The sequence below is a fragment of the Grampus griseus genome (genome assembly GCF_964374135.1).
Source record: "Grampus griseus genome assembly, chromosome: 12".
NCBI classification, from domain to species: domain Eukaryota; kingdom Metazoa; phylum Chordata; class Mammalia; order Artiodactyla; family Delphinidae; genus Grampus; species Grampus griseus.
The window spans coordinates 22,122,082-22,146,969 of record NC_139006.1 but is presented as its reverse complement, the minus strand read 5'-3'; the positions used below and the strand labels follow the sequence as shown (position 1 = coordinate 22,146,969).

Below are 24,888 nucleotides of genomic sequence, written 5' to 3'. Positions count from 1 at the left end.
ACCCATAGGGCATGGAGCGCTTTGCCCACGTCATCTCTGTCACATCAGAAGCTCTGTAACACCGCTGTGACTAATGAGCAGGGTGCTCGGCTCCAGAGCAGCAGGAGGTCGGATTTGGGTGGTAGTGGGGAGAGCTCCGAGGCCCAGAGGCAGGAACCCTGGGTCTTTTGGGAACAGCACAAGTGGCCACCCTCACAGAGCTCAGGGTTTGCTCAGGGAAGCAGGAGGGGCTGTGGCAGAGCCAGTCCTGTCCTCAGCTGCAAGGTGGCACTGCCCCCCGACCCACTTCCTGCTGAGGGTTACTGAGTGGGAGCAAAGGTGTATCAGGATCCCACCTCTACCCCTCCAGACCGGCAGATGTTCCTGGCCACGTGGAAGGACATTCCCAATGAGAACGAAGCCCAGTTCCAGATCAGAGACTGCCCCCTGAATGCGGGTAGGACTCCTGAGCCCCGCCCGCACTCCATGCTGCCCCTCGCCTGTGCCCCAGGCCTCCCCATCTCTGACTGGGGGCCTTCTGACCCCCAGAGGCCGTGAGCAGTAGGCTGCAGAGCAGCAACATCTTCACCATCGCCAAGAGGAACGTGGAGGGCCAGGACATGCTTTACCAGTCCCTCAAGCTGACCAATGGCATCTGGGTGCTGGCGGAGCTGCGCATCCAGCCCGGCAACCCCAGCTTCATGGTGAGGGCCCCCGCTCCTGCCTGCCTGCCATGGGGCCTCTGCCTTCTTGTCTGGGCAGCCTCTCCCGTTCCCCTCCTTCCCGGGCCAGGGGTCGGCCCTGATCGGGGGGCACTCTAGCCCAGCTGAGCTGGGATCCCTTTGAGCCTGGCATTGGAGGAGCATCAGAATTCTGACCTTAGAAAGCTTTCAACTCAGTCCCATCTAGTTTCTCAGATAAGACACCAAATTGGGTCTCAGAACAGTGAGTTGGACCAGAAGATTCTGTAAAATTGGGCCCTGTGAGGCGGCCCAGTTGGCCCAAGGCCCGTCTGACTGGGAAGTGGCTCCGCTGGGCCCCGGCCCTGGCCCTCCGTCTCTTCCCCACCTGAGTGTCCTCCTGGGAGGATGTGGATTCCGAGCAACTCATCCTTCCTGACCTTTGAGTCAGACCTCAGTCAGGACGTGGCTTCCCAGAGGCCAAGCTGCTGTTCCAGGCCCCAGAGAGCCCAGGCTTTGCTTCTCCCTGCACCCAAGTCTCGGGCAGGCATGACCCTCCAGAGGCTGCTCCCTGGGCTCCGCTGGTGGTGTGGGTGCAGAGGTCGGGTGGGGCCTCGGCGGTGGCTTCGGTGGTGGTAATTTCCGTCTCCCTGTGTTCGGTTGCTGCATGTCCACCTTCCCTGCTGGTGCCCGTGGTGCAGGACTTGGAGGTTAGCGGATTGCTTTTCTCTTCCTCTTCCCCTCCATCCTCCCAGCTGTACCTCGCACACCCCATCTCTTGGCCCGGCTCTCCTGAGTTGGCCTCACCCCGCTGCTCCCCAAAGCCGGGCAGACACGCATGCAGGCTGCAGGCAGGAGAATTGGCTGCCCTGTGCTCCCCAGCCTGGTGCCTTCACTTCCCACAGTCAGTGTACACAGAGCCCTTCAGAGGAGACTGGGGCCCTGACTGCTAGAGCGCCACGTGCCCCTCCCCCTTCCCAACGGCCCCCTTCAGAGCAGTGATGTTGGCAGGAGGGGTGGCTGCGCTTGTCTCCGCTGCCAGGGCTCTCCAGGCTCTTCCCACAGTTAGAGCCGAGCCAAGTCTGATGTGCCTGCTTCCTGTGCAAGAAACCAGAAAGACCACCCAGCGTCCCCATGGCCTCCCTCCTGGCCCCAAACTCCTCCGCCCTCCATGGGCTGTGGGGGGCCTGGCAGCTCTGCAGGGTGCAGCCAGCACTGCCTGGCAGCCTCGGGCTCGTGATTCACGCTGCAGAGGGCCATGGTGGTGGGCGGACAGCAGGCATGTGGGCTGCGAGTAAATTTGGTCCCCACCCGGCTGGCTGCAGCGGCCGCCCCCTCACCTAAACCACACAACAGCCCCAGCCACTGCTGCCACCAGGCCACGTGTGCGCACCACCCTCTCCCATCTGGTTCCCTCCTTCTCTGCCTTCCCCGCCTGTTCCTCCCCAGCCCTGGAGAGGAGCTCCGGGAATGAGCGCTCCCTGTCCCCTGACCCCTCTCTCCCTGCAGCTGTCCCTGAAGTGCCGAGCACCGGAGGTGTCCCAGCACGTGTACCAGGCCTATGAGACCATCCTCAAGAACTGAGGCCCCGTCCAGCATCCGCTCCAGCCTTCCACCAGCCGCGTCAAGGAGCCCCCTGGGAGGTGGCAGCACCTCCTTCTCCCGGGAGGGACCGGGCGAGGCTCCTGGCACCCACAGGCTTCCCTGGTCCTGACAGTAGGGCCTGCCTGGGTCCTCAGGATACTCGCGTGCTTGAGACCCCCCTCTTTCCATTGCTGCTGACGTTTAGCGTCAGGTGAGGAGGGGACCAAAGGAGCCAGAGCGGCACAAGAGCTGGACGGGGAGATCCAGGGTTCTTCTCTTGCTTTTCCCGGCACCTGAGGGCGAGCACGCAGTTCCCTCCTCGGTTCCCAGCCCAGGAAGCCCCCTGCCCCAGTCTCTCTTGGGCTGGTGTTAGTCTCTCTTGGTGGTGCCCTGCTCACCGCCTCTCTCTTGGGATGGACCCTGGCAGGCATCCTGGCGTGTGTGGAGGGTCCACTGGGTACCAGGAGAGCTGCTCTGTCAGGGCCTGGGGCTCCCAGGGCCTACAACCCCACCCTCCCGAGCACTGAGCCGCTCGGGGAAGACCATGTGGAAGCTCCCAGAGCCCCCCCGGGCTCTTGCTCCCCTGGCAGACACGCCCGCCCGCTCCCCCTCTTGCCCGCGAGGACGGTCTCTGCCTCTGATACATTCCTCGATGTGTCCAGGGTTCCTGGAGCGGAGACACGGCTGAGAGGTGGGGCATGTGGGCGAGCGTGGTGCATCCTGTCTGGGGTTTCTCCTTAGCATCTGCTGCCCCCCTCCTGGCCTCCTTCAGTTGTGTCTGACAGAGCATTAGGTTTTCCTGTTACTGCTGTTTAATAATAAAGAAAGATTCTGCTTTTGGCAATCACGGACACTTTTTTCCTCTTCCACCAAATGTCAGAATTAAAAACTGCTTCCAAGTGGTTGAGGATGGTTTTCTTGAGCCCTGCAGTAACGATGTCTAATATATATAAATAGAGACTATATATTGTATGTTTACTCTTATTTTCAAAAAGAGAAAGTGAATAAAAATGATGACATCAAGTGTGTCCCTGGCCAGTGTGTCAGGTCCTGAGGCTCTTTTGGGCAGGGTCCTGGATCTCCTGGGGTCCAGGGTCAAGGGCTTGAGCTGTGTCAGCCCCTGCCTAGCCCTGCTGACAGTACCTTTCCCTCTCTTGTCCTTGGAAACTGCCTGCTGAGGCCTGCTGGTCTCCCAGCACCTCTCCCACCCTTGACCCCAGCTCCACCCGAGCCCATGCCGTCTTGCCTTTAGATGCTGGGAGGGCCGAGTGCATCTTGGTTTTCCTCAGCTCCTGGGAGCGGCAGGGAGGCCCAGCACCAGGCCTGTCTGGGCGGGCTGTTCCCCGCCCTGCATCTGCAGCGGCCTCCCCAGCCACCACCAGGGACACCTCATGTGGCCCCAGTTCTGGCACTGGCCTGGCTCCCGGGGTGGGGAGGGAGGTGGGGGGACTCTGGGCAGGGCTCTGTGGGCAGAGCTGCCAGTGGGTTCTCAGTGCCTCATGGCTGGTGGGCCCTCAGCCCCTTCTTGCCATGGCCACTCCCTGCACCCTGCCCATGCTGGACACACTGCTGTAGGCATTGGCAGGGGCACCTGGCCTTCCACTGCCCCACCTCTGACCCCTGGGGTGTCACCATACTGCCCTGGGACCCCAGACTCTAGAACCAACCAAGGCCCCTGACCGTACAACCCCAGTTCTCGCCTCATCTGAAAGTCCCCAGCTCAGAAGGCCACACACAAACGCAGCTGGAGTCCCCTCCGTCTGTGGACTCACCGCAGCCTGCCCTGTCGCCTGCCGTCCTGACCTGCTGAGGCCCAACGCCCACCCAGCCTTGTGAGTGCTCTGCTTTCCCCAGTGGGGCGATGATGAGGCCCAGGACCAAGCCCCTCAGGTGAGGGGGAAATGCCAGTGAGGAACGCTGTCCTGGCCAGACAGAGGCCCTTGGACTGTCATCAGACACCTTGGGTTCATGTGCTCGGGCCTCAGGCGGTTGTGGGAGGAAACTTACCATGATTTTGTCCCTCTCCAGCTTTCCTGTGCCTCCCTCACCCCAGTGACACCCATCACGTGCTCTCCCCAGTCCCGGTGTGCTCAGGTGTCCTTATTCTCAGCTCTCGATGCTTCTCAGGGGCCTTGGCATCTTGCAGAAGATTCTCCAGGGTCCTGAGCCTTCCCAGCCAGTCGGGGAATTCAACACAGCAACCAGTTATTTGAGAGGGTCCAACAAACACCCAGGGGCCTGATGGGTTCCCTGTGTGCCAGACACCCTGCCAAGGCCTGCGGCGTGACCTCATTGTACATTTTTTTTATCTTCAACTAGTGGTTTGTTTTATGGAGAGAGTGATTCTGGATCACGGTGAGATCAGTCACACAAAGGATAAAGTTCTCCCTTCCACATTTCCTCAGTTCTTATTTTCCCCCCTAGAGGCAAAGTTCGTTGCTACATTTTGGTTTTCCAGGAATAATTCTGTGCCTGTATAAAGCAAATCCAGGAACGTGTTTACTAAATAAATAGCACACCCTAGATGTTACCAGCACTTTGCTTTATTTACCTATCAGTACAAATAGGCCTTGGAATTTCTTGTGCAGATGGGCTGGTGTCTGCAGACGGACATTCTGGCTGTTTCCATCTTCTGGAGTCCAAGCAAAGGTGCAGTGAATATCTTTCTAGACATCCTTGCTCGTAGACACAAATGCAGCTATAGGATCTAGCCCCAGAATTGCTGGACCAGAGGGTATAAGCATTTCACATTTTAAATTTTAGTTCTTGTTTTGAAAAGGTAATGAATTCACATGGTTCAAAATCCAAAAGGCAAAAAGAATGTAGAAGTGAAATAATCCTTCTCATTCCTCTCCCTAAAGGGACCAGTGTTACCTTCCAAAGAGACTCAATGACGTCTAATACGATTTTTTCCCTTTTTATACACAAAGAGTAGCATGGAATACACCCCGATCTGCATCGTACTTGTATCTTCGAGACTTTTCCATTATTAGCCCATTATAGAGAGCGGCCTCATGCCTTTATATAACAGCCGTGTGGTTTTCCATTGAATGGAGGCACCATGATGAACCAGTCCTCGCCGTGATGTCCTCTTAATTGTGTCTTTGGTGGTGTTGGTGCAACTGATACTGCAAAGAACATTCATTTTCATGTCGGTAAATTCCTCAGACTGAAATTGCTGGTTCGAAGGTAGGTGCGTTAATCATTTTGATAGCTACTGCTAAAAATTCTCTAGTTTACACACCCACCAACCAGAAATGCGAAGCCTGTTTCCCCACACCCTCACACACTCAGCATATCGCGGTGTGCTTAAGTGACGGGCAAAAAACTGTACCTTACTGTGTTTTAAACATGTCTCCGTTCGTGTGTTTTCGAGCCATTTGTGTGTCCTTTTCTGTGAGCCGTTTTCTTATTTGTTGCCCTTTTTTGACATGGTTATTGGTCCTTTTCTTCCCGATTTGTCGTTATTTCTCCCCATTTTGTTACTGTTTTTACTTTTCCATGCTGAAATTGTGTTGGGCATTGTCTTCTTTTAATCTCTTCTTCCTTTTTTTTTTTTTTTATAAATTTATTTATGTATTTTTGGCTGTGTTGGGTCTTCGTTGCTGTGCGCGGGCTTTCTCTAGTTGCGGCAGGCGGGGGCTACTTCTTCGTTGCAGTGCACGGGCTTCTCGTGGCAGTGGCTTCTCTTGTTGTGGAGCACGGGCTCTAGGCGTGTGGGCTTCAGTAGTTTTGGCACGCGGGCTCAGTAGTTGTGGCTCACGGGCTCTAGAGCTCAGGCTCAGTAGTTGTGGCACACGGGCTTAGTTGCTCTGCAGCATGTGGCATCTTCCTGGACGAGGGCTTGAACCCGTGTACCCTGCTTTGGCAGGTGGACGCTTAACCACTGCACCACCAGGGAAGTCCTAATCTCTTCTTTCTTCCCAGTGCTTGTCTCATCTCAGTTTTTGCATTTTGAGCCTGTTCCATGTGGGCTTTATGTTAGGAACGAGGTAGGGATTCAACTTTCTTTTCCCAGATGGTTACGTAGTTGTTTCCACACCATTTACTGTATAATTCATCTTTTCCCCACAGATCTGAAATATCATTTGTATCAATACTAAATTTCCACATATATATCAGTGCTTTTCTGGACTCTGTTCAGTACCAGAGAATTTGTCTATTCATCGGTCATTGCATTTGTTTCTGTTTGTTTTTGTTTTTGTTTGGCTGTATCGTGTGGCTTGCGGAATCTTCCCCAACCAGATATTGAACCCAGGCCATGGCAGTGAAAGTCCAGAATCCTAACCACTAGGCCACCAGAGAACTCCCCACCACTGAGTTTTTTAAAAAGTATTGTACCTTTATATTTTCATAATTTATAGTACCCTCTTATTCACCCTTTTGGTCCCATTTGAACTTTAGAACTAAGTTTCTTTTTTTTTAATGATGGTATTGTTTTTATTTGGATCACATCAAATGTTTATATTAACTTATGGAGAATTGACATCCTCAAAACGATGTGAGGATAATAATATTAATAATATTAATCTGGACTTCCCTAGTGGCACAGTGGTTAAGAATCTGCCTGCCAACGCAAGGGACACGGGTTCGAGCCCTGATCTGGGAAGATCCCACATGCCGTGGAACAACAAACAAATAAACAAAATAAATTAAAAAAAATACCCAAAACAAATAATAATAATATTAATCTGTACATCCAAATATAGGAGTAGATGCCTTTCCATTGGTTCATGCTTTCTTTTACGTCTCTATAACCTTTTTTTTTTTATATATAAACTTATTTATTTTTGGCTGCGTTGGGTCTTTGTTGCTGCGCGTGGGTTTTCTCTAGTTGCGGCGAGCAGGGGCTGCTCTTCATTGTGTGCATGGGCTTCTCATTGCGGTGGCTTCTTTTGTTGTGGAGCACAGGCTCTAGAGCACAGGCTCAGTAGTTGTGGCTCGCGAGCTCTAGAGCGCAGGCTCAGTAGTTGTGGTGCACAGGCTTAGTTGCTCCGTGGCATGTGGGATCTTCCTGGACCAGGGATTGAACCCGTGTCTCCTGCATTGGCAGGTGGATTCTTAACCACTGCTCCACCAGGGAAGTCCTCTATAACCTTTTAAGTTTTCTTCATTTAAAAGTTCTCGCATGCAGAAGTCCCTGGCAGTCCAGTGGTTAGGACTTGGCGCTTTCACTGCCAGGGCCCGGGTTTGATCCCTGCAAGCTGTGGTGTGCCAGAAAAAAAAAAAGTCTTGCATGCACATTTATTCTTCATAGATACATGAGTTTTTTCTATTTTTTTGTTCCTTTTGTAAATGGGATCTTTTCTATTCTTTTCTCTATATATAATATGTTTATGATGTAAATGTTTATTAATATATAATACACAAGAATAAGAATAATATATATTTATAATATAAAATAAATAACAAATTATATAACATATAATTTTAAAACTAAACTCCAGACTTTATTCAGTTTTCACTAGTTTTCCCACTCATGTCTTCGTTCTGTTCCCGGATCCCACGTTCCATGTGGTTGTCATGTTTCCTGAGTCTCCTTAGTTCTGTGATAGTTTCTGAGACTTTCTTTGTTTGTCATGACCTTAACCATTCCGAGGAGTGCTGGTCAGGTATTTTGTAGACTGTCCCTCAACTTGGGTCTGTCTGATGTTTTTCTCACAGTTAGACTGGGGTTACAGGTTTTTAGGAAGGAGACAAGGGAGGCGCTCTTCTCGTCCCATCGTATCAGGGGTCCACACTATCGACGTGAGTTATCGCCGTCACATCAGCCTGGATCACTTGGCCGAGGTAGTGTTTCCAGTGGTCTCCACTGCGAAGTTACTTTCTCCCCTTTCCACACACTGTTCTTCAGAAGCAAGTCACGAAGTGCAGCCTACACTCGGGAAAGAGCGTGGAGGCAGGGAGCAGCTACATAAAATGTTTGGAATTCTTCTGTAAGGAAAATTTGTTTCTTCTCCTGCATTTATGTATTAATTCAATCATTTTATATCAGTTTGGACTCATGGATATTTATTTTATAATTTGGGTTTAATCCAAAAGTGCATTATTTATTTTGTTGCTTAAATTTTTTAAGCTTTGGCTATTGGGAGCTCTTTCAAGTAGGCTCTGTGTCTCTTTGACATGCCCCCATCCTTTGGCTTCTTTTGAGCACTTCCTTACTTTCCAGTACTATAAGATGCTCCAGGCTCATCTTTTATTCATCCTGCTCCAACCCTAGCATCAGCCATTTTCCAGGAAGCCTGGAGAACAGAATTAGAAACCAAGATCTGGGTGCTGGGTGTGTGTGTTGCTCTTGGGGTGGCACTTCTAGGCCCTTTCGGCAGACAGAACTAGGAAATATCTGTCTACATACTTACCTGTGTGTACACACATATGCCTCCGTTATAGTTTGTAAACTAGCATATAAAATGAAATTATTTTATATGTACAAACTTAGTCCCCCCACCAGCCTTACTAAATTGTCTTGTTTTCCTCTTTGTATCATCTCATTTCATCCCACAACAACTATATGAAGTCAAGACCATTATTATCCCCTTTAGAGAAGGAAACTGAGGTTCAGAGAGTTTAAATAACTTGTGCAGATGACACCCCTCCAGGAAGGAGGTTTCAAACCCTAGAGGTCTCACTCCAGAGGCCTGGAAGCCCTGCCCTGTGCTGCCTCCTTGTGTCCTGATGGTTATAAAACCCCATGGCATTCAAGGGGCTGACCGGCTACAATCAATGGGCAGCCTTACGATGGCCACCAAGGACCCACTGTGCATGAGGCATCCAAATGGTAAGGGTTCCCCCCATCAGGACTCTGGGGGAGTGAGTTAAGCTGGGACAAGTGATTAACAGGCAGGACAGACTATGATTAATGGTCAGTGGACTGACGCAGATGGCTGGGTGAGAGGAGTCCAGAGCAAATACCCCTGGGAGCTGGACGTGGTCCACGGTGCTCAACCCCAGAGAAGGTCTGGAATCAGGCCGGATGGGAAGAAACCTTTTGGGCAAATGTCAGGCAGTGGCCAACAGGCAGCCCGAGTTCTCTGGCTAGCTAGTCTTTGGGAAGCCTGGCCCTGGGCGGCCCACTTCTGTCTCAGCTCAGCTCCCACAGTGACAGGGGCCTCCTCAGAGTCCCTCCCTACAGGGCCCTAGGCTCCAGCTGACCTCCTCCTGAAGCCCTTCTGGTCTCTGAGCCCCAATGAAGTTGGGCTTCTCAGAAAGTCAGCTTCAGTGGCCTAAGGTCCTGGGTTCTGGTCCCTGTGCTGCCACTTTCCTGCTCATCCCTTTGGGCCTCAATGAGCATAGCTACAGTCAAGGCTTGGCACATCACAGGTCCTTTTTTTTTTTTTTGGCTGCACCTTGTGGCTTGTGGGATCTTATTTCCCCGACCAGGGATCGAACCCATGCTCCCTGCAGTGGAAGTTTGGAGTCCTAACCACTGGACCACCAGGGAATTCCCCACAGGTCCTTGATAAATGGGAATGGCTGCTAGTGATACTGATGGGAGACTTCCCTTGGGAATGTGTCACCCCTGTGGAGTGTGGACGACTTTGTGGGAGCTTTTGGACGTACTCTGTCCAGAGTGTCTTCCGTCACTCCAAAAACCACACGCTAGGTCCCTGAGATGCCTCACACACAGCCCTGTCTGTGGTTCCCAAAGAAGCCCTACCCAAGAAAAGGGCTCTCTGTCAGAAAGTGAAGCAAGGAAGGTTTCCAGGACACCCAGAGCTGGCTCCCACGTGTGGGAGGGAGGGTGCTCCAGGCAGGGGTTGGTGGTCCCGAGTGCCCCAAGGAAGACCATAATGATGTCAGCCCCACACCCTGCTGAGTGCCAACAGGGAAAGTGGTGCCTAGTTTATTTACTCCCTGCCTTGTTCCCCAAAGGAACTGAGGCGGCTCACAAAACCCAGATGCCTGAAAAGTTAAAAAGTCAGAGGGGAAATCGGGTGAAGGGAAAAATCACAGCAGAAAGTAAAATAAAGCCAAGGGTCCCCACTCACTGGGCCTGAAGACCTAGAACACCTGTCAGATGTAGCCACAACTCTGGCTCTGCTCTCCCTAGTGGCTGAGAAGAATAGTGAGAGCAGACCCATATCCCTGATCCAGGTACCATCGCCTGCTCCCAGGAGGATGAACCCCACTCTCCACTTCAAGACTCAGCTCCTCCCTCTCCCACTTCTCCCAGGCTAGGGTGGGCATGTTGTCTGTGCTCTTACAATTCCTGCATCCCATCCCTAGAACGTTCTCTCTTAAGGCAGGACTTTTTAAAAAACCTATCTCAGCATCCTGGCAAGCAGTAAGATTGGAGATGTTTGTTGAAGAGACAGATAAGAAAAACCCTTGTTCAGTGCAGAAACAGACATGCCTGTGCATTTCCCCCAGTACCTGGGCATCAGAGATGTGGGAGCCCCCCACTGTAGGGGGTAGGCAAGCAGAGGCAGAGGATGGGGCTGGTAAACCCAGACTTCCCAAGCCCTGATGGGGAAGGAGCTTCCGGCCAGCTCCAGGGAGGGATTTGGGCTCTGAGAATCTGGCGTGAAGGCTGCAGGGTTTGAGGGAAGATACAGTGGAGACATAGGCAGAAAATTTGGCCTTAGCTATGACGAAGGTGGTGTCGACCAATTTCTGGATCTTTCAGCATTGTTGGGACAGGGATTTGGGGCTGAGCTGCTGGGACCTGGTGCATGCCGGGTTCAGCACCCTTTGTCCCACGCCCCCCTCCATGATGCCATTTGACATGTTATTTAGTGCTGGCCATTTACCCCTGTGGGCAGGAGGGAGGTGGGAGAACTCCTCAGAAGAGACCGCAGGGCGGCGGGTCAGGGGCCACCCACTGCCTCCCAACCTCGGAGAGTCCCCTCTCCAGCCTTAGTTTTCTTTTCCTCTCTCAGAGACACCAGGTTGAGGCTTTGATTCAAGGATCACATATCTTAGTATAGGGCTTGGCACGTAGTAGGTTCTCAAGAAACGGTGTCTGCGTTTGATGGATGTGGAGCAGAGCCGGCGCAGTGCGGCAACTCGTCCAAGGTCACACAGCTGGGCTGGATCCGACCCGGGCGCCCTGACTCCAGCGGGCCGGATTTGTGAGGAGCCAGCTTGGGGGAGCGGTGTTTGGAGGAGGGGACAAGGATGTGGGCGAGAAGGGACTTCTATTTTGGAGCGGGTGACAGGAGTGCGGAACGCAGTGGGGGCTGGGTCCCTCCCCGGGCTCCCCGAGTCCCAGTCACCTTCCCGCGACCCTTCCCGGGAGGGGCGTCCCGGGCGGGTAGGGGGGAGGTGGGAGGGGCGGGCGGGCAGGCGGTTACCTCATCGCCGCCTCCGGGAGGCTCCGCTCGCTCGCTTTCTCGCGCCGCCGGCTGGGGCGGCGACTCCGGGCGCCGGAGCCAGATAAGGACAGAGGGACGGAGGCGCCGAGAGGCAGTGCCGCCCCCAGCGCCCCTCTCCGCCGCGGGACCCAAGCAGGGGGTCCGACCTCGGTGCCCCGCGCTGCGGGCGGCGCCTCCAGTCGCGCTGCGAGAGGAGGCCGTGTCTGTGCGCGGCGCGTTCGGTCTGTTCTCTTCCGAGCTTGGCACCCGCCGGAGCTGCTCTCACGTCTTCCGTCGGCCTGCTCTGCTGTCTGTCTGCCCGCCCACCGCCAGTTGCGTCCTCCGGCCTGGCCTCCCTGGGCCCCGGGTGCTCCGAGGGGCGATGAGGAGCGCGGCGGGGCCGGGGCGTACCGGGCAGTGCGCGCGGCGCGCGCCGAGCGGCGTCGGCCCATGAGGCTTCTCAGCGCGGGGCGCGGCAGCACGCGCGGGCCATGGGGGGCAGCCTGCGGGTGGCGGTGCTGGGCGCCCCGGGCGTGGGCAAGACAGCCATCATCCGCCAGTTCCTGTTCGGTGACTACCCCGAGCGCCACCGGCCCACGGACGGGCCGCGCCTCTACCGGCCCGCGGTGCTGCTCGACGGCGCCGTCTACGACCTGAGCATCCGCGACGGCGACGGTGCTGGCCCCGGTCAGAGCCCCGGGGGGCTAGAGGTAGCAGCTCGAGGAGTGGGCAGGGGCGTGTGACAGCATGTGTGTGGGTGCTCGGTACACACGTGCGAGTCCGCGTGGACGGCCCAGGGGTGCCCGACTGTGTTCATGGGCCGAAGAATGAATGTGTGTCCTTGCGTTTGTGTGTCTCACCCCTTCTGCTGGCCTGAAGTTGCCCAAAATCAGGCCCGAGACCCGGCGAGTTTGCAAGGTGGCTTTTTCTAGCTCGCTTAAGTGCCTCTCTGTTTGCCTGCCTCCGCTGGTGGGTGGGGATCCGTGCGTGGGGGAGCATGGTCCTGCCTCCCTGAGGGTGAGCGTTGTGGGTCTGGGGCCTTGAGCAGAGCCGCACTGGGAGAGGTTGAAGCCAGACATAGTGGTGTGCTTTCTAGGGGGATCATTCTCTGCTCCCTCATTCCTGTGACCTGCAGCAAAGACTCGTCTAGTAATTTTGCAAAGTCCAGGACAGACTTTGAATCCTTGGAGCTGATGCCTTCGAGAGGTGAAGAGGAAGGAGCAGGCAGGATTAAGCAGGGCTTCCTGGAGGGGGTGGCATTTGGGCTAAACCTGGAAGGATGAGTGAACTTTTGATGAAAAGAAGTAGTGGAAGCATTCCAGGTGGAAAGAGCAGCATGTCCTTAGGCCAAAGGCCTAAACGTGTACAGCTGCCGCTAATTAGTGGTCTCTGCGGGCTGGGGGAACACCGGCCAAGGGCTTTGGAATTAGGCTGAGGCATAACTACCAAGGAGGGGGTCTGGGGAGGGGCGGGGTTTGTCCCGAGTTGAACTGTGGGAAACTGGAGGAGGAGGAAGAAGATAGGAGTGAGGGGAGAGGAGACCCAGAGTGAAAGAGGGTTGAGGGCTGACCGGCTTCAGGCACGGTTTTAAAATTCATACCCCAGCGTCCGTAAGGACAGTGGGTTTAGCGTCAAGGCCCCTGCTGGAGGACTGGACATGGGAGAGTGGGAAGGGGGGGCTCCGGCAAATTCTGGCCTCCCGCCCCCAGGAGTGGCCGGACCCTAAAGACTGGAGCTTGCAGGACACGGACGCCTTCGTGCTCGTCTATGATATCTGCAGCCCAGACAGCTTTGACTATGTGAAGGCGCTACGGCAGCGCATCGCGGAGACCAGGTAGGTGAGCAGCGGGGCGGAGGGGAGTGTTTGCGGGTCTGGCCAGGCCTTTGCCTGAGGTGAGTGAGGGGGTTCTTCCGCCATCTTGGGCCTGGTCTCAGGCCTTCCGGGCCTGGCCTCTAGCCCTATGCGGTCTTTAGGCCTGGGTCTTTGTGTCTTTGTGGTTCTGGTAATTTGCTGGGGGGGTCTCTGGCCGCAAGAGGGGAATGTATATACCCACTTGGGGGGATTCTCCGGCCATGGGGTCCGTGGCACCACGACCCTTTTTCCCATTTGGCCCCCAGGCCGGCGGGCGCACCCGAGGCGCCCATCCTTGTGGTGGGCAACAAGCGGGACCGGCAGCGGCTGCGGTTCGGGCCTCGGCGCGCACTGGCTGCGCTAGTGCGCAGGGGCTGGCGCTGTGGATACCTCGAGTGCTCGGCCAAGTACAATTGGCACGTGCTGCGTCTCTTCCGCGAGCTGCTGCGCTGCGCTTTGGTGCGCGCACGCCCTGCGCATCCGGCTCTGCGCCTGCAGGGGGCGCTGCATCCGGCGCGCTGCAGCCTCATGTGATTGAATTGGACGACACGACCGATGGCGGGAGGGGTCCTCCATTTGACTGGAACAACTGGGGACCCGGATTGGACGAGATTGCCCAACTTCTCTCGGATTGGACAGGACAGCCTCCTCTCTGATTGGCTGAGGAACACTCCCACCCAGTCTCCTGGGCGACAGGCTTCTCTTTGAATCTCATTGGACCCAGCTAGGCCCCATTGGACAGTCCTTTCTGGGACCTCATTGGGTCACGATCCCATTGGATGGAAGGGACGTGGTTATGCATCTGATTGGAAGCTCTCAGACTGCTCTTGGAGTTCCATTGGACAAACAGTTAAATCCCGCCTCTCAGGAGGAAATAAAGGGGGAAACAACTCAAGTGCACCTGGCACTTCTGGGATGGCAGGATAATCTTAAGCGTGAAGGTCAGAGCTGCCAGGCGTTGCCCCCTGGCAATTAACTCCAGAATCCAACCTGTAATGAGGGCCCCCAAATGGGTGTGATGGCCCCAAGGCTGAGTCCCCAAGAAGCAGACGCAAGTAGCTGGAACAAAACTTTACTGTCAGGCTCTGCAGGGCCACAGGACCGCAGGAAGGGTCCTTACTGGGCTGGCCCAGCCCCCTCTAAGGCATTCAATAATATTAGTAATTAAATAGCAATGCTCATCCCCCAACCGGAATGTACAACAGAGGTCCCATTGTGCCATGTGGTCCCAAGGGGTCTGGTCCCATGAGGTCTGGTCCCCAAGAGGCAGGGGGGACTCCCTGATGCAGAGGGGTTAAGGCCACAAAGGAAAAGGAGAAGGAATGGGGGACTGGGGGCAGCTGGGCTGGTCCATCACATCCAGGAATCTGGCTCAGCCCTTGGGCTGACTGACTGCAGGGCATGCCAGGCCCTGGACTCCGTGGGTCCAGATGGGCGGCGGGGGCCCCTCGGGGTGGGGATGCGTGAGGGTTTTCGGTCTGGCTGTGTGTCCATCCGGCCTCGTGCCCAGGTCCTCAGGGGCTCTGGGCCGGCCATGGGGCTTCCAGGTGCATCTGGTGGGCCCCCTACACCGGGGCAGGGGTTGCCTTCATCGGAAGAGCTAGACAGAGCTGGGCCTCGGGGCCCGGGCAGCCCATTGGCCATCCTGCCAGAGTCTGCGGGTTGGCCACACTTGCCACCCAGGACGCTGAGGGACGAAGAGGAGGAGCTGGAGGAACAGTAGGCTGAGTCAGGAGCTGGAGGGTCTGGGGCCCGAACCAGGTCAGGGGCTGGTCCCGTCGGGGTCCCGCCAGCAGCAGCCTTAAGCGCTCGGGCATTGGCCAGGAACTCCTCTTCCAGGCGCTGGAATAGTTGCTGCTCCTCCTTTGGGTCAAGCTGCAGGGGTGTGCGGAAGACACTGGCCGGGGTGGTGCTCAACTCTGGACTGGGGCTGGGGACCCGGGGAGGCCGGGGGGCTGCGGGGCTGTGGGCACGGGGAGTCTGGGGGCTGCTCCTGCCCCGTGGCATCCATGAGTGCTGCCCATCTCGGTCCCGACGCACCAGCAGCACAGCCTGCTCTTCACGGCTCTGGCTCCGGGCCCGCCGGGCAGGGCTGGGGCCCAACAGCTGGCCTCCTCTGCCTCCTGGGGCCCCACGCGGCCGCCCCCGATCCAGCCGGTCTCGGGACTGGCTGCGCGGGGCGGGGGGGCGTCTCGGGGAGGCCGGAGTGCCTGTGGTCACCCGACGGCTGGGCCGTTCCCGTCGGGGGCCAGTGCCTGAGTCTTCACTGCGGGCACCAAGGGGGCCGCTCTGGGCTGAGGAGGCTGAGGAATCGCTGTCCCCGGAGTAGCGGCGGGAGCGGGGGTGGGGGGGCAGCTGGTCCCGGGCCCTGGGGCAGGGGAGCAAGAGAGAGAGCTGGGGCAACGCGGAGGGGACTGGCGTGCAGAAAGGGCAGGAAGAGTAAGGAACCAGCAGCCGCGTGGTTGGGGCGGGGGGTGGGAGAGGCACCTGTGGTGTGGTGACGGGAGTGCCAAGGGTGTCTGTTGCCCTGGGGACTTCCAGGGAGAAGTGAGAGGCTCTGCCACAGCTTCCTGCAGCCACGGCCACCCCCGCCGCCCCAAGGCAGCAGAAGAAGGAAGGCCCTAAGCTCCCCCTCCCCGGGCCTCCAGTTTCCTGGGCAGGCCATCGGGAAGCAGGGTTGGACTGGCCACCACCCAGCCCCCAAGGCCCGCCCAGCTGTGTTGTTCGTTTGGTTGGGTTGCCATGGAGACGGGAAGCCGGGCCTGCCGCCACCTCCCCACCCCCGGGAACTTTTCCCAGGGTGTGAGTCACGGAGCACAGTCATCCAGGCCAGGGCAGGCACCCCCACCCCCACCCCCTGGACCCCTCACCCCGCGTCCTCCTGCTTCTCACCTGAGCGGGGTCTCGGGCCCCTCCTTCGAGCTGCGTAAGCTAATGGGTGTCACCTCCGGGCGGGAGCCCCTGCGCTCACCCCCGGAGGCTGGGCTACCAGCTCGGGGGCTTCGGGTGGGCGACACCCGCTGTGGGGAGAAGGTGCGGGCCCTCGTCTGGGGTGGGCGGTGGGCTGCAGGGAGAGAGGACGGGTGGCGCATGAGAGGTGGGGCCACAGAGGTGCCCCCCCCCCCGCCCCCGCCGTGGGCACTGACCCGTGGAGGAGCAGCGGCAGGGGTCGTGCTTGTCCAGGTAGTGCTCCAGCGTGTCCCAGCCGCCGCCCACGCGCACCATCACGTGGCTTCTCAGCACCTGTGGCAGCCCAGCGTGGGCAGGTCACGGCCTGCCCCCCCACCTCCCAGGCTGCCACCTGCTCAGGTAGCCCCTGGCTCTCACCCGCACAAAGATGAGCAGACTGGAGTCTCCCACGCGGTACTTCCCCTCCGAGACTTTGATCATGGGAAACTGGTCTGGGCAGGTGCAGCACCCCAAGATCTCTCTCACCTGAAGCCAGAGAGAGGCTGGAGGTCAGGGGTCAGGTCACTCCTCCCCTGGCCCAATGTCAGCAACTCCAGGGTCAGAAGGAATTAAGTCCTTCTGGAAGCTCTCCTTCCCCTTTGGCTACCAGGGGTCAGGGAGCTGACTAGGAAAAGATGGAGGGACTGTGGTTGGGCCAGGGCCTGGGACCCCAACAAGGCACATTCTTCAAGTCCCTGAGCCCTGGGGGAGTCCTCACTCCCCCTCGCCCACTTCACAGACATGAATGTTGAGACCCACTGAGAGGCCAGGTTTGGGGTGGAGGCAGCCCACAGAGAGGCCAGGTTTGGGGTGGAGGCAGGACCCACACCCCATGGAGGCAGGAGTGCCACAGACATATGGGGCACACGCATACACCAACGTGCACACCAGGCCACCCGCCCAGCTAGCATACATCTGCCCACATGCTCCCCCAGGCTGGGAGCTGCCAGGCTGGCTGTGTGGGCGGCCCGCCTGCCTCCTTGCCCACAGCGGAGCTGCTGAGAAAATGAGCAGGTGGAGCCTCTGGTGACCCTGGTGCAGGATGGGGTGGGGTGGCAACCTCTGCCCACAGCCATCCGGCTACCCGCCTCCAGGAAGGGGACATCATGTTCTAACCTCCTGATAAGAAGGAAACTCTTGGCCCGGCTGTGTGGGTGTTAGGGACACCTAGGTCCCGGGAAGAGGAGGAGGAAGCTGGGGTCATGGTCTGGCACCTCCTATGCTCAGGGTAGAACTAATCCTGCAGCTCCTGAAAGGACTTTAGCCCCCAGTAGCAGCAGCTACTCCAGGCTTGGGTTCCCAGATAAGTGATGTGTGCAGGGCCCTGGAGAGAAGGAGGGACCTGCAGAGCCCCTGGGAGCTTCCCTAGGCACTCACTGAGCACCTACTGTGTGCCAAGCGCCTTGCCCAGGACCAAACAACACAGGCACCCATTCAACCTCGAGCTCAGTGATGGTGTGAATGCAAATGTCTAGCAGCTGAGCGCAGGGAGGGCATACAGGAGGGGCTCAAATCACACGGCCCCCAGGATGAAGGAACACCTAGCACTTATCTGGTGCATGGTTACCACAGAAAGGAAGCAGGGAGATCGTGCAATGGGACCCGAGTTTTCTCCCAGGCCGTGCTGGGCCCTGTGACCTCACCCAGCACCTCTCCCTCTCTGGGCCTGCTCAACTCCTTGGGGCCAGGTATCCACTTGGTGCTCAACATAAGCAGTCTTTCCATGGGGCAGGCTGTCCTGCAGATACGAGGATAGGCCCCCGGAGGTTGCAGGCACCACCCTGCTGTCTGGTCCCTGGGTAAAGGGAGAGTAAGCCAGGCCGCCGGGCATACGCACTCAGGGACTCACCAGCTCATCAAGGTTGCGTAGGTCGCTGGGTGTCATGCGGGGCCCGCGGGAGGGAGCCCCCGGGGCAGTGGCGATCTCAGCAGCAGCAGCAGCGGTGGCAGCGTCCTCCCCGGCACTGGGGGCGTTGGGGGCCATGGGCGCGGCGCACAACTCCTGCTCAATTTCCTGTTCGAACTGCACGAGGCGAGGGGCCAGCAGGCCGAGGCGGGCCCCGCGCCGCGCCACCTCCAGCAGGCACAGCACCACGCTTTTCTCGTTCTTTCGCAGCACCAAATCCTCGGTCTCAAACATGAGCACTTCGGGCACACCCAGCTCTGCGCGGCACCAGCCGATGAAGGTGGCCACATTGTCTCGGGCCACGAAGGAGCCGGGTGCCACGCTGTGTGCCTGGAAGGCCACCCCACGGGCTGGGCGGGTGGCGGCCATCGCGCGGGCGGCCTCGGTGACGGCATTGGCATGCTGGCACAGGGTGGTGCCCGTGGCCAGCCCCGTCAGGAAGCCATCGCCACCGCTGGGCAGACCCAGGCCATACAAGGCGTTGAGCCACTCGGCCAGGTCCTCCTTCATGGCCTCCACGTAGGCCTCACTTGAGCGGAACGGCCGCACGCTCTTGGCTGCCGAGCCCGCGATGCCCACCACGGGGTCTGCCATGCCCAGGCCAGCCGAGTCACTGTGGGCAGGGACACGGGTCAGGATGGCTGTGAGGACCCAGCAGGCGCTCAGTACAGGCTATGCCGCTGACCACCTGCACCCGCCTGTCGTTTCAGACCAAATGCCTGGGTTTGAGCCCTGGCTGTGAGAAACTCTTCGCCTTAATTTTCCCATCTGCAAAATGGATGCAATAATAGTACCTTCCTCATAGGAACTAATGGGATGATTTTTATAAATGACTTAGTGTCCATAAGTGTTTGCTGCTTGGTTCTTTGGGGGAGGGGGGATTGAAAGACTTGGCAGAGTCCTCCTGCCCAGGCAGGGAGGCACCCATCCTTACTGCCCCTGTGATAGGTAAAGAGATGAGCCCTAGAGAGATGTAGCCCACGGCCCTGGACTCACAGTAGGAACCCCGGTCCGACCTCAGAGAGGGGTTAGGTCGACTGCTGAGGGCTGGTGGCGATCCCACTTCCTCCGGAAAGATCCTAGATCCTCCCTCAGCCTCCCTTCCGTAAGGACTGTGTCATTCTAACGACAGAACAGCAGCAGTAGTAAAGTAATCGCAGTGACCTTGGCCAGGTCTGAGCGTGCAGTGATATTATCTCCATTTTACAGATGAGGAAACTGAGGCGCAGAGCTCGCTCAAGGTCACAGAGCAGTGGGTGGCGGAGCCGGGGCCGACCTGGACCTGCCCGCGTTGCTGATCCGGCAGCCGGCTGGCCCGCCCGCCTCCTCCAAGGAGCCTCGCTAGCGCCCCAGGCTGGTGCCTGTGAGCCGGGACTCAGAAGGGCCTTCGCCAGTCCTGGCTGTCCTCTGGGCTTCGGCCCAGAGAGGGTGCGGGGCTGCCCAAGGTCACACAGCCCTGGGGAACAGAGGCCCGCGGCTGCCGCCGCCAGGTCCCCTTCAGTGTGCGCCGGGCAGTGGGCGCTGGGGGTCCCCGCGCTCACCTGGCTCATCCCGCGGCCTCGGGGAGCATCGCCCCGGCGGGGCCGGAGCCGGGCCGGGCCGCCGCAGGGAGGCGCCGCCCGAGCTACAGCGGATCCCTGTCCCACCACCGCGTCCTCAGCGCCTGCAGTCTCCGCCCCGCCTCTCTGGAATTCGGATCCGGCCGGAGGGGGTGGGCGGGGCCGCGCTCTCTTAAAGGGGACGCGCTGTTCCCGGCCTGTGGAGGGGCTGGAGTCTCCAGATGCGGAGCGGGCCAGGGACTCGGCCCAGCCCTGAGCGGAGGCGGGACCACGGCCCCCAGGCGACCCTTCCAGCCCAGAAGTCCCATCCCCAGTCAGGCTAGTCCCCACGGTCCCTTCCACCCTCCTTGGTCTCCTGGGGAGGGGTTTGGGTGTTTCTAGTTGCTCTGCCTCCCCAGATAGTGGCCTCCCCGGGTGAGCACAAACGGGCAGTTCCCAAGACGAACTCAGGAAGCGATAGGGGCCCGGGGATGCAAGTCACCTCCGGCTGGAGTGGACCTCCTTAGCTCAGATAAATGAGGCCGTCCAGCCTTGGGTGTCGGACTTCCTATCAGCAACGCCGGCCTGGGGGAGGGGGAGGATGGCTCCGTTTTACCCCCACTTAACCACTGGCTCCTTATCGAATGCTCCCTCAGGTTAGGGGAATCCGTGGCTGAGGCCCACGTTTCTGACGCTGCGGCCCATACACTGCAGTGGGGACAGGCCAGTCCTGGACCACCTCTGGCTATCGGGGTGGGCCATGGAATAAACAGCAGAGGCTAGGCGGCAGCCTGGCTCTGGAGAGTTAAGACCCACTGGTTTCTTTTCAAGCTGCACAGGATAGACCTGGCTGGGACCAGCGGGAAATCCTGCCCCTGCTGCCGTTGGGCGGGGACACCAGGCCTGGCTGGGCAGCAGCCTCACTGGCCAGGCGGGGCTGCTGCGGGGAAGCACCACCACCAACCGCCCAATGCTCAGAGCTTTAATAAAGCTCCTACTGTGTGCCAGGCCAGCTGTGTGCCCTTGACCTGAAGGAAACAATGAGTCACCTCTATGAGGGACACTCATGCCCAAACTTGGGCTGAGTCAGGAGAGTAGCTGGTGGCGCAGGGATTTGAACAATGACTATTATGGGAATACCTTCATTCAAGGATCGGGGCATTTGTTACCTACTATGTGCCTGACCTCCTGGTGGCAGGCTGCTCACATCATCTCACTGAGTCCTTGTGACCTTTCAAAAGGTGGGCTCTTACCCCAATACCCAGGTCGTGCAGGTCCCACTCTACCCTCTCCACAGCCCACTCCATCCACTGTAGAGTGAGGAAGGCCCGTGTCTAGAAGTAGTAACTAACGGCTGACATTGACATGGAGCCTACTGGGTGCTGTGTCTTTTGGCACTGCAAAACCAAGAGCAAAAAGCAGGGAACAAAACAGAGCCAGCTCCCAGGCTCACAGTCTAGAGGTGGCTCCTGGGCTGCAACAGGGACAAGGCACTGGGGAGAAGGGAGTGGGGAGCAGGAGTCGGGGTGGGATGGGCCTGCAATTTTTTTTTTTTAATTTATTTATTTAGTATTTATTTTTGGCTGCGTTGGGTCTTCGTTGCTGTGCGAGGGCTTTCTCTAGTTGCCGCGCACGGGGGCTACTCTTCATTGTGGTGCGAGGGCTTCTCATTGCGGTGGCTTCTCTTATTGCAGAGCATGGGCTCTAGGTGCGCGGGCTTCAGTAGTTGTGGCTTACAGGCTCTAGAGCACAGACTCAGTAGTTGTGGTTCATGGGCTTAGTTGCTTCACGGCATGTGGGACCTTCCGAGACTAGGGATTGAACCCCTGTCCCCTGCATTGGCAGGCGGATTCTTAACCACTGTGCTACCAGGGAAGTCCCTGTTTGTTTTTTTAAAAATATTTATTTGTCTGCGCTGGGTCTTAGTTGCGGCAGGAGGGATATTTGTTGCAGCATGCGGAATCTTTAGTTGTGGCATGTGGGATCTAGTTCCCTGACCAGGGATTGAACCCGGGCCACCTGTATTGGGAGAACGGAGTCTTAGCCACTGGACCACCAGGGAAGTCCCAGGCCTGTAATTTTTGATCAGTGAACAGTAAAGGTGAGGGAGGGAGCTGTGTGGATATCTGGAAAGAGAGTGTTTCAGTTTCAGGGAATAGCCAGGGCAAAGGTCAAGGTAGGCGGGTGCCTGGTGTGTTCAAGAAAGAGGGAGGGGGTCTGTGAGGCTGGGTGGAGGCAGATGGAGGTGGGGCTGAAGGGCCACACCTCTTTTGAGGGACCTGGGAGCCAGGGAGGGAATTAGAGCAGGGGAGGGGTGTGACCTGACTTAGGTCATAACAGGTTCCCTGTGGTACTGTGGTGGACAGGGCAGGGGCCCTGGAGGAAACCAGGTGGTGCCAGTGTTGAGAGGAGTTGGATTCTGGCTGTATTTTGAGGGGAAAGCGGATAGAATATGCTGGTGAATCGGGTGTGAAGGTGAGGACAGAGTTACAGGTTTGGGGCTGCTGATACCTGGGGAGGACAGGATTGCTGCAGATGGGGCGGGGGAAGATCAGGGTGTGGAAACTAAGTAATTAAATTCTCCATGCTTTTTTGTGTTCTCCTTTTACAATTTTGGGAAACTGAGGCCCAGAGAGGGCAAGGGATGTGTGTGGTCAGCAGCTGTGCAGGAATTTGACCCCTGCTCATATCTACCTCGTTTCTCTGCAGGGCCCTGGACACAGGAGAGGTCAGACTGAACCTAGGCCCTTCTGTTGGTCATTGGGTGAGATGGTTAAGCTCCCTGAGTCAGTTGCACTGTTTGTAAAATGGGACAACAGCAGTCACACCACAGAGTTGTGAAAATGTTATTACTCAGCCGAGTGCAGCCAGGGCATACAACCACGGCTCCTCTGAGGAGGAGGAGCCGAGGGGGGATTGTTCCTCTCTATCTCCAGTCCCCTGAGCTGTGGCCTGCCATCACAGATGCCCACTGCAGACCAGAGACTCCAATATTCTGACTCTAGGACACATGGCAGGTGTGATTCCCACTGGTGTGGCCAGACCCACGGCCCAGGCCATGGAGGGCCTTGGCTTTGATCCCCTGTATCGTAAGGCGTCCTCTCCTCTTCCTGGCAGGACCAAGGGAAGTACAGACACCACTGGTGGGACAAGAGGTTTGGGCTATGGTTGTCCTGAGCCCATCCCCACAGACCCCACAGGCCACCTTTGAGTACAGAATGCTGTGGCTCCAGTGCAGGCTCGGGCTGGCCCTTGGGCGATGGGCACATGGCTGGATTTCCAGCCTCAGCTGCTGGGTGCTAGGGTGCAGCCTGCTGGCCTCGGTTGCAGCCGGAGGTTGGACGATGGGCTTGCCGGCAGGCCCCAGCCCTGGCACTGGGCAGCTCAGATCCTGGCTGGTTCCATCCGATGCCCTCTGGGCTAGACTGACCTGTGAGCATGGCCCAGGATGAGTTGGTGACCCGCCGGGGGCTTCAGGATGCTTTGTCCAGATGTGGGTCCAATCATGACGACTGCTCCTGCCCCGGCTGCGGGGTGAGTGACCCCAAGCTCCCCTGAGCTGCCTCCTGTGCCCCGGAGAAGCAGGACCAGAAAGCCTGAAGGCCCGCTTTCCCACCAGCCTCCATCTCTCTGTGCTCATGCTCACTCTGCGCCCAGCAGCTCTGTCAGGAGCGGGGCAGGATGGGGCGCTCCAGGGCCCGTGGTTGGGCCTAGGGGAGGCCCTGTCACTGCACTGTCCTTGGCTCCAATTTCCTCCCTTGGAGGTGAGCCACTCCCTGTGAGCCTTTGTCCACGCGTAGGGGCAAAGATCGGTCTCCCACTGACCCCTGAGCCTTGGCCTGGGTCTGCGGGGTGTGGCCTTGTGGGACCACGAGGGTGTGCGGAAAATTTTTATCCTAAGTGTGACTGACCAGGAGCTCTTGAGAATTGGGAGCAGCGTGAGGAACCCGGTTTCCACTCCCCACCCCATCCCCAGGCTTCAGCCAGCTCTGCGCGGCCCTTTGAGACAGGGCTTGGAACCCACGCCTCCTGAGGGCATCTGAGGTCAGTGCAGTCCAGACGTTTCTTTTGGCTGAGAGGACCTGGCCTGCCTGACATAAGCACCTCCACCCTGGGCCTAGGCGCCAGGGACGCGAGGCTGCCCCCGCGGGGTCCTCAAGCTCTGGGCAGGAGTTAGGCAACGCCTGTCACACTCCGTGGCTGTCCCTGCAGCAGCTGCTGGGAGGGCTGCTCATGATCCCCTAGCTTGGGCTGCAGGCTGGGGAGGGGGTGGACTGGGCACCCAGCCCTTTAGAAATAGGATGCCTGTGGGCGGCAGGTCAGGAGGGGGAGAGCGCAGGCTCTGAGGAGCCCCCTCGGGCCTGAAGGCAAGTCCCATCTCCTCACCTGAGCCACGGGGTGCTCACACTGCCTCAGGGGCTGATGTGCACTTGGCACGATGCAGCCCGGTGATGTCGTGGGTGCGTTCAGGCCTCAGGAGTGTGAACTCTGGCTCTGACACCTGCCAAGACTGAGGTGGGAGCGTCCTTGGCTCCTTGCAAGAACAGCACTGGCCTGTGTGGCGGGGCTGCGGGGAGGAAGGCAGAGAGGGCAGCTCGGGTCATGGGGGCCTGAGGGAGGCCAGATCTCATGGGTCATAGCCAGCGTGGCAGGAGCCTCCGGAGGGTTTTGAGAATGGTGAGGTCGGTCAGCCTCCATGGGGTGAGGGCTAGAGGGGTGGAGGGAAGCTGGGAGCCCTGCGAGAGGGCCGTGGGAGGCATGGGTGTTTTTGGTGCTGCGTCTTGGAGAGCCTGATGGTTTACTTTGGGGTCTGAGAGAACAGGAGTCAATGAGGAACTCCAAGGTTCAGGATGAGGGAACAAACTCTTCCACTTGCTGAGAATGGGGTGGAGGGAGGTGCGGGGCAGGATCCAGCCCTTTCAGCCCATCAGATCCCGGGAAGAGCTGGCACTTGGGAGAAGGGTGGGCAGTCAGCCAAGCAGTGAGGGGTCAGAGGAGCCCTATCACAGCCTGGGAGCCCCTGTATTTAGAGGTCAGGCAGAGAAGGAGGGCAGCAGAGGCTGGGAAGGCACCACCAGTGATCTGGTGACATGGAGGTTGCTACTGT

The 24,888-nt window shown here is 57.9% G+C and overlaps 3 protein-coding genes across 6 annotated transcripts in view; 2 read left to right on the top strand and 1 right to left on the bottom strand.

Moving 5' to 3' along the window:
- Window positions 1–2,307, top strand: part of AP1B1 (adaptor related protein complex 1 subunit beta 1) — a 52,411-nt gene extending 50,104 nt beyond the window's left edge. For all 4 annotated transcript variants that reach the window (XM_082667804.1, XM_082667801.1, XM_082667802.1 and 1 more), the window contains 3 exons: window positions 350–436; window positions 529–683; window positions 2,169–2,307. In XM_082667804.1, coding sequence (XP_082523930.1) covers window positions 350–436; window positions 529–683; window positions 2,169–2,243 — 317 coding nt within the window. In that variant the 3' untranslated portion in view covers window positions 2,244–2,307. The remainder of the gene's footprint in view (window positions 1–349; window positions 437–528; window positions 684–2,168) is intronic.
- Window positions 2,308–11,938: 9,631 nt separating this feature from the next.
- On the top strand, window positions 11,939–14,300 carry RASL10A (RAS like family 10 member A). The gene is made up of 3 exons (XM_082667203.1): window positions 11,939–12,246; window positions 13,246–13,370; window positions 13,655–14,300. The coding sequence occupies exons 1-3, from the start codon at window positions 12,028–12,030 to the stop codon at window positions 13,920–13,922; spliced, it is 612 nt and encodes a 203-aa protein (XP_082523329.1). The 5' UTR covers window positions 11,939–12,027; the 3' UTR covers window positions 13,923–14,300.
- A 134-nt stretch (window positions 14,301–14,434) lies between these two features.
- On the bottom strand, window positions 14,435–19,897 carry GAS2L1 (growth arrest specific 2 like 1). Its single transcript, XM_082667202.1, has 6 exons — window positions 19,785–19,897; window positions 18,187–18,856; window positions 16,716–16,823; window positions 16,535–16,631; window positions 16,281–16,452; window positions 14,435–15,756 (listed from the first exon to the last, which is right to left on the bottom strand). The coding sequence occupies exons 2-6, from the start codon at window positions 18,835–18,837 to the stop codon at window positions 14,742–14,744; spliced, it is 2,043 nt and encodes a 680-aa protein (XP_082523328.1). The 5' UTR covers window positions 18,838–18,856; window positions 19,785–19,897; the 3' UTR covers window positions 14,435–14,741.
- Between the last annotated feature and the right edge of the window lie 4,991 nt (window positions 19,898–24,888).

Coding starts and splice junctions, on each gene's coding strand:
- RASL10A (XM_082667203.1), top strand. CDS start 12,028: ATGGGGGGCAGCCTGCGGGTGGCGGTGCTGGGCGCCCCGGGCGTGGGC. Junction 12,247..13,245: donor AGAGCCCCGGGGGGCTAGAG/GTAGCAGCTCGA, acceptor TCCCGCCCCCAG/GAGTGGCCGGACCCTAAAGA. Junction 13,371..13,654: donor CAGCGCATCGCGGAGACCAG/GTAGGTGAGCAG, acceptor TTTGGCCCCCAG/GCCGGCGGGCGCACCCGAGG.
- GAS2L1 (XM_082667202.1), bottom strand. CDS start 18,837: ATGGCAGACCCCGTGGTGGGCATCGCGGGCTCGGCAGCCAAGAGCGTG. Junction 16,824..18,186: donor TACGCAACCTTGATGAGCTG/GTGAGTCCCTGA, acceptor CTCTGGCTTCAG/GTGAGAGAGATCTTGGGGTG. Junction 16,453..16,534: donor CTGCCGCTGCTCCTCCACGG/GTCAGTGCCCAC, acceptor CTCTCCCTGCAG/CCCACCGCCCACCCCAGACG.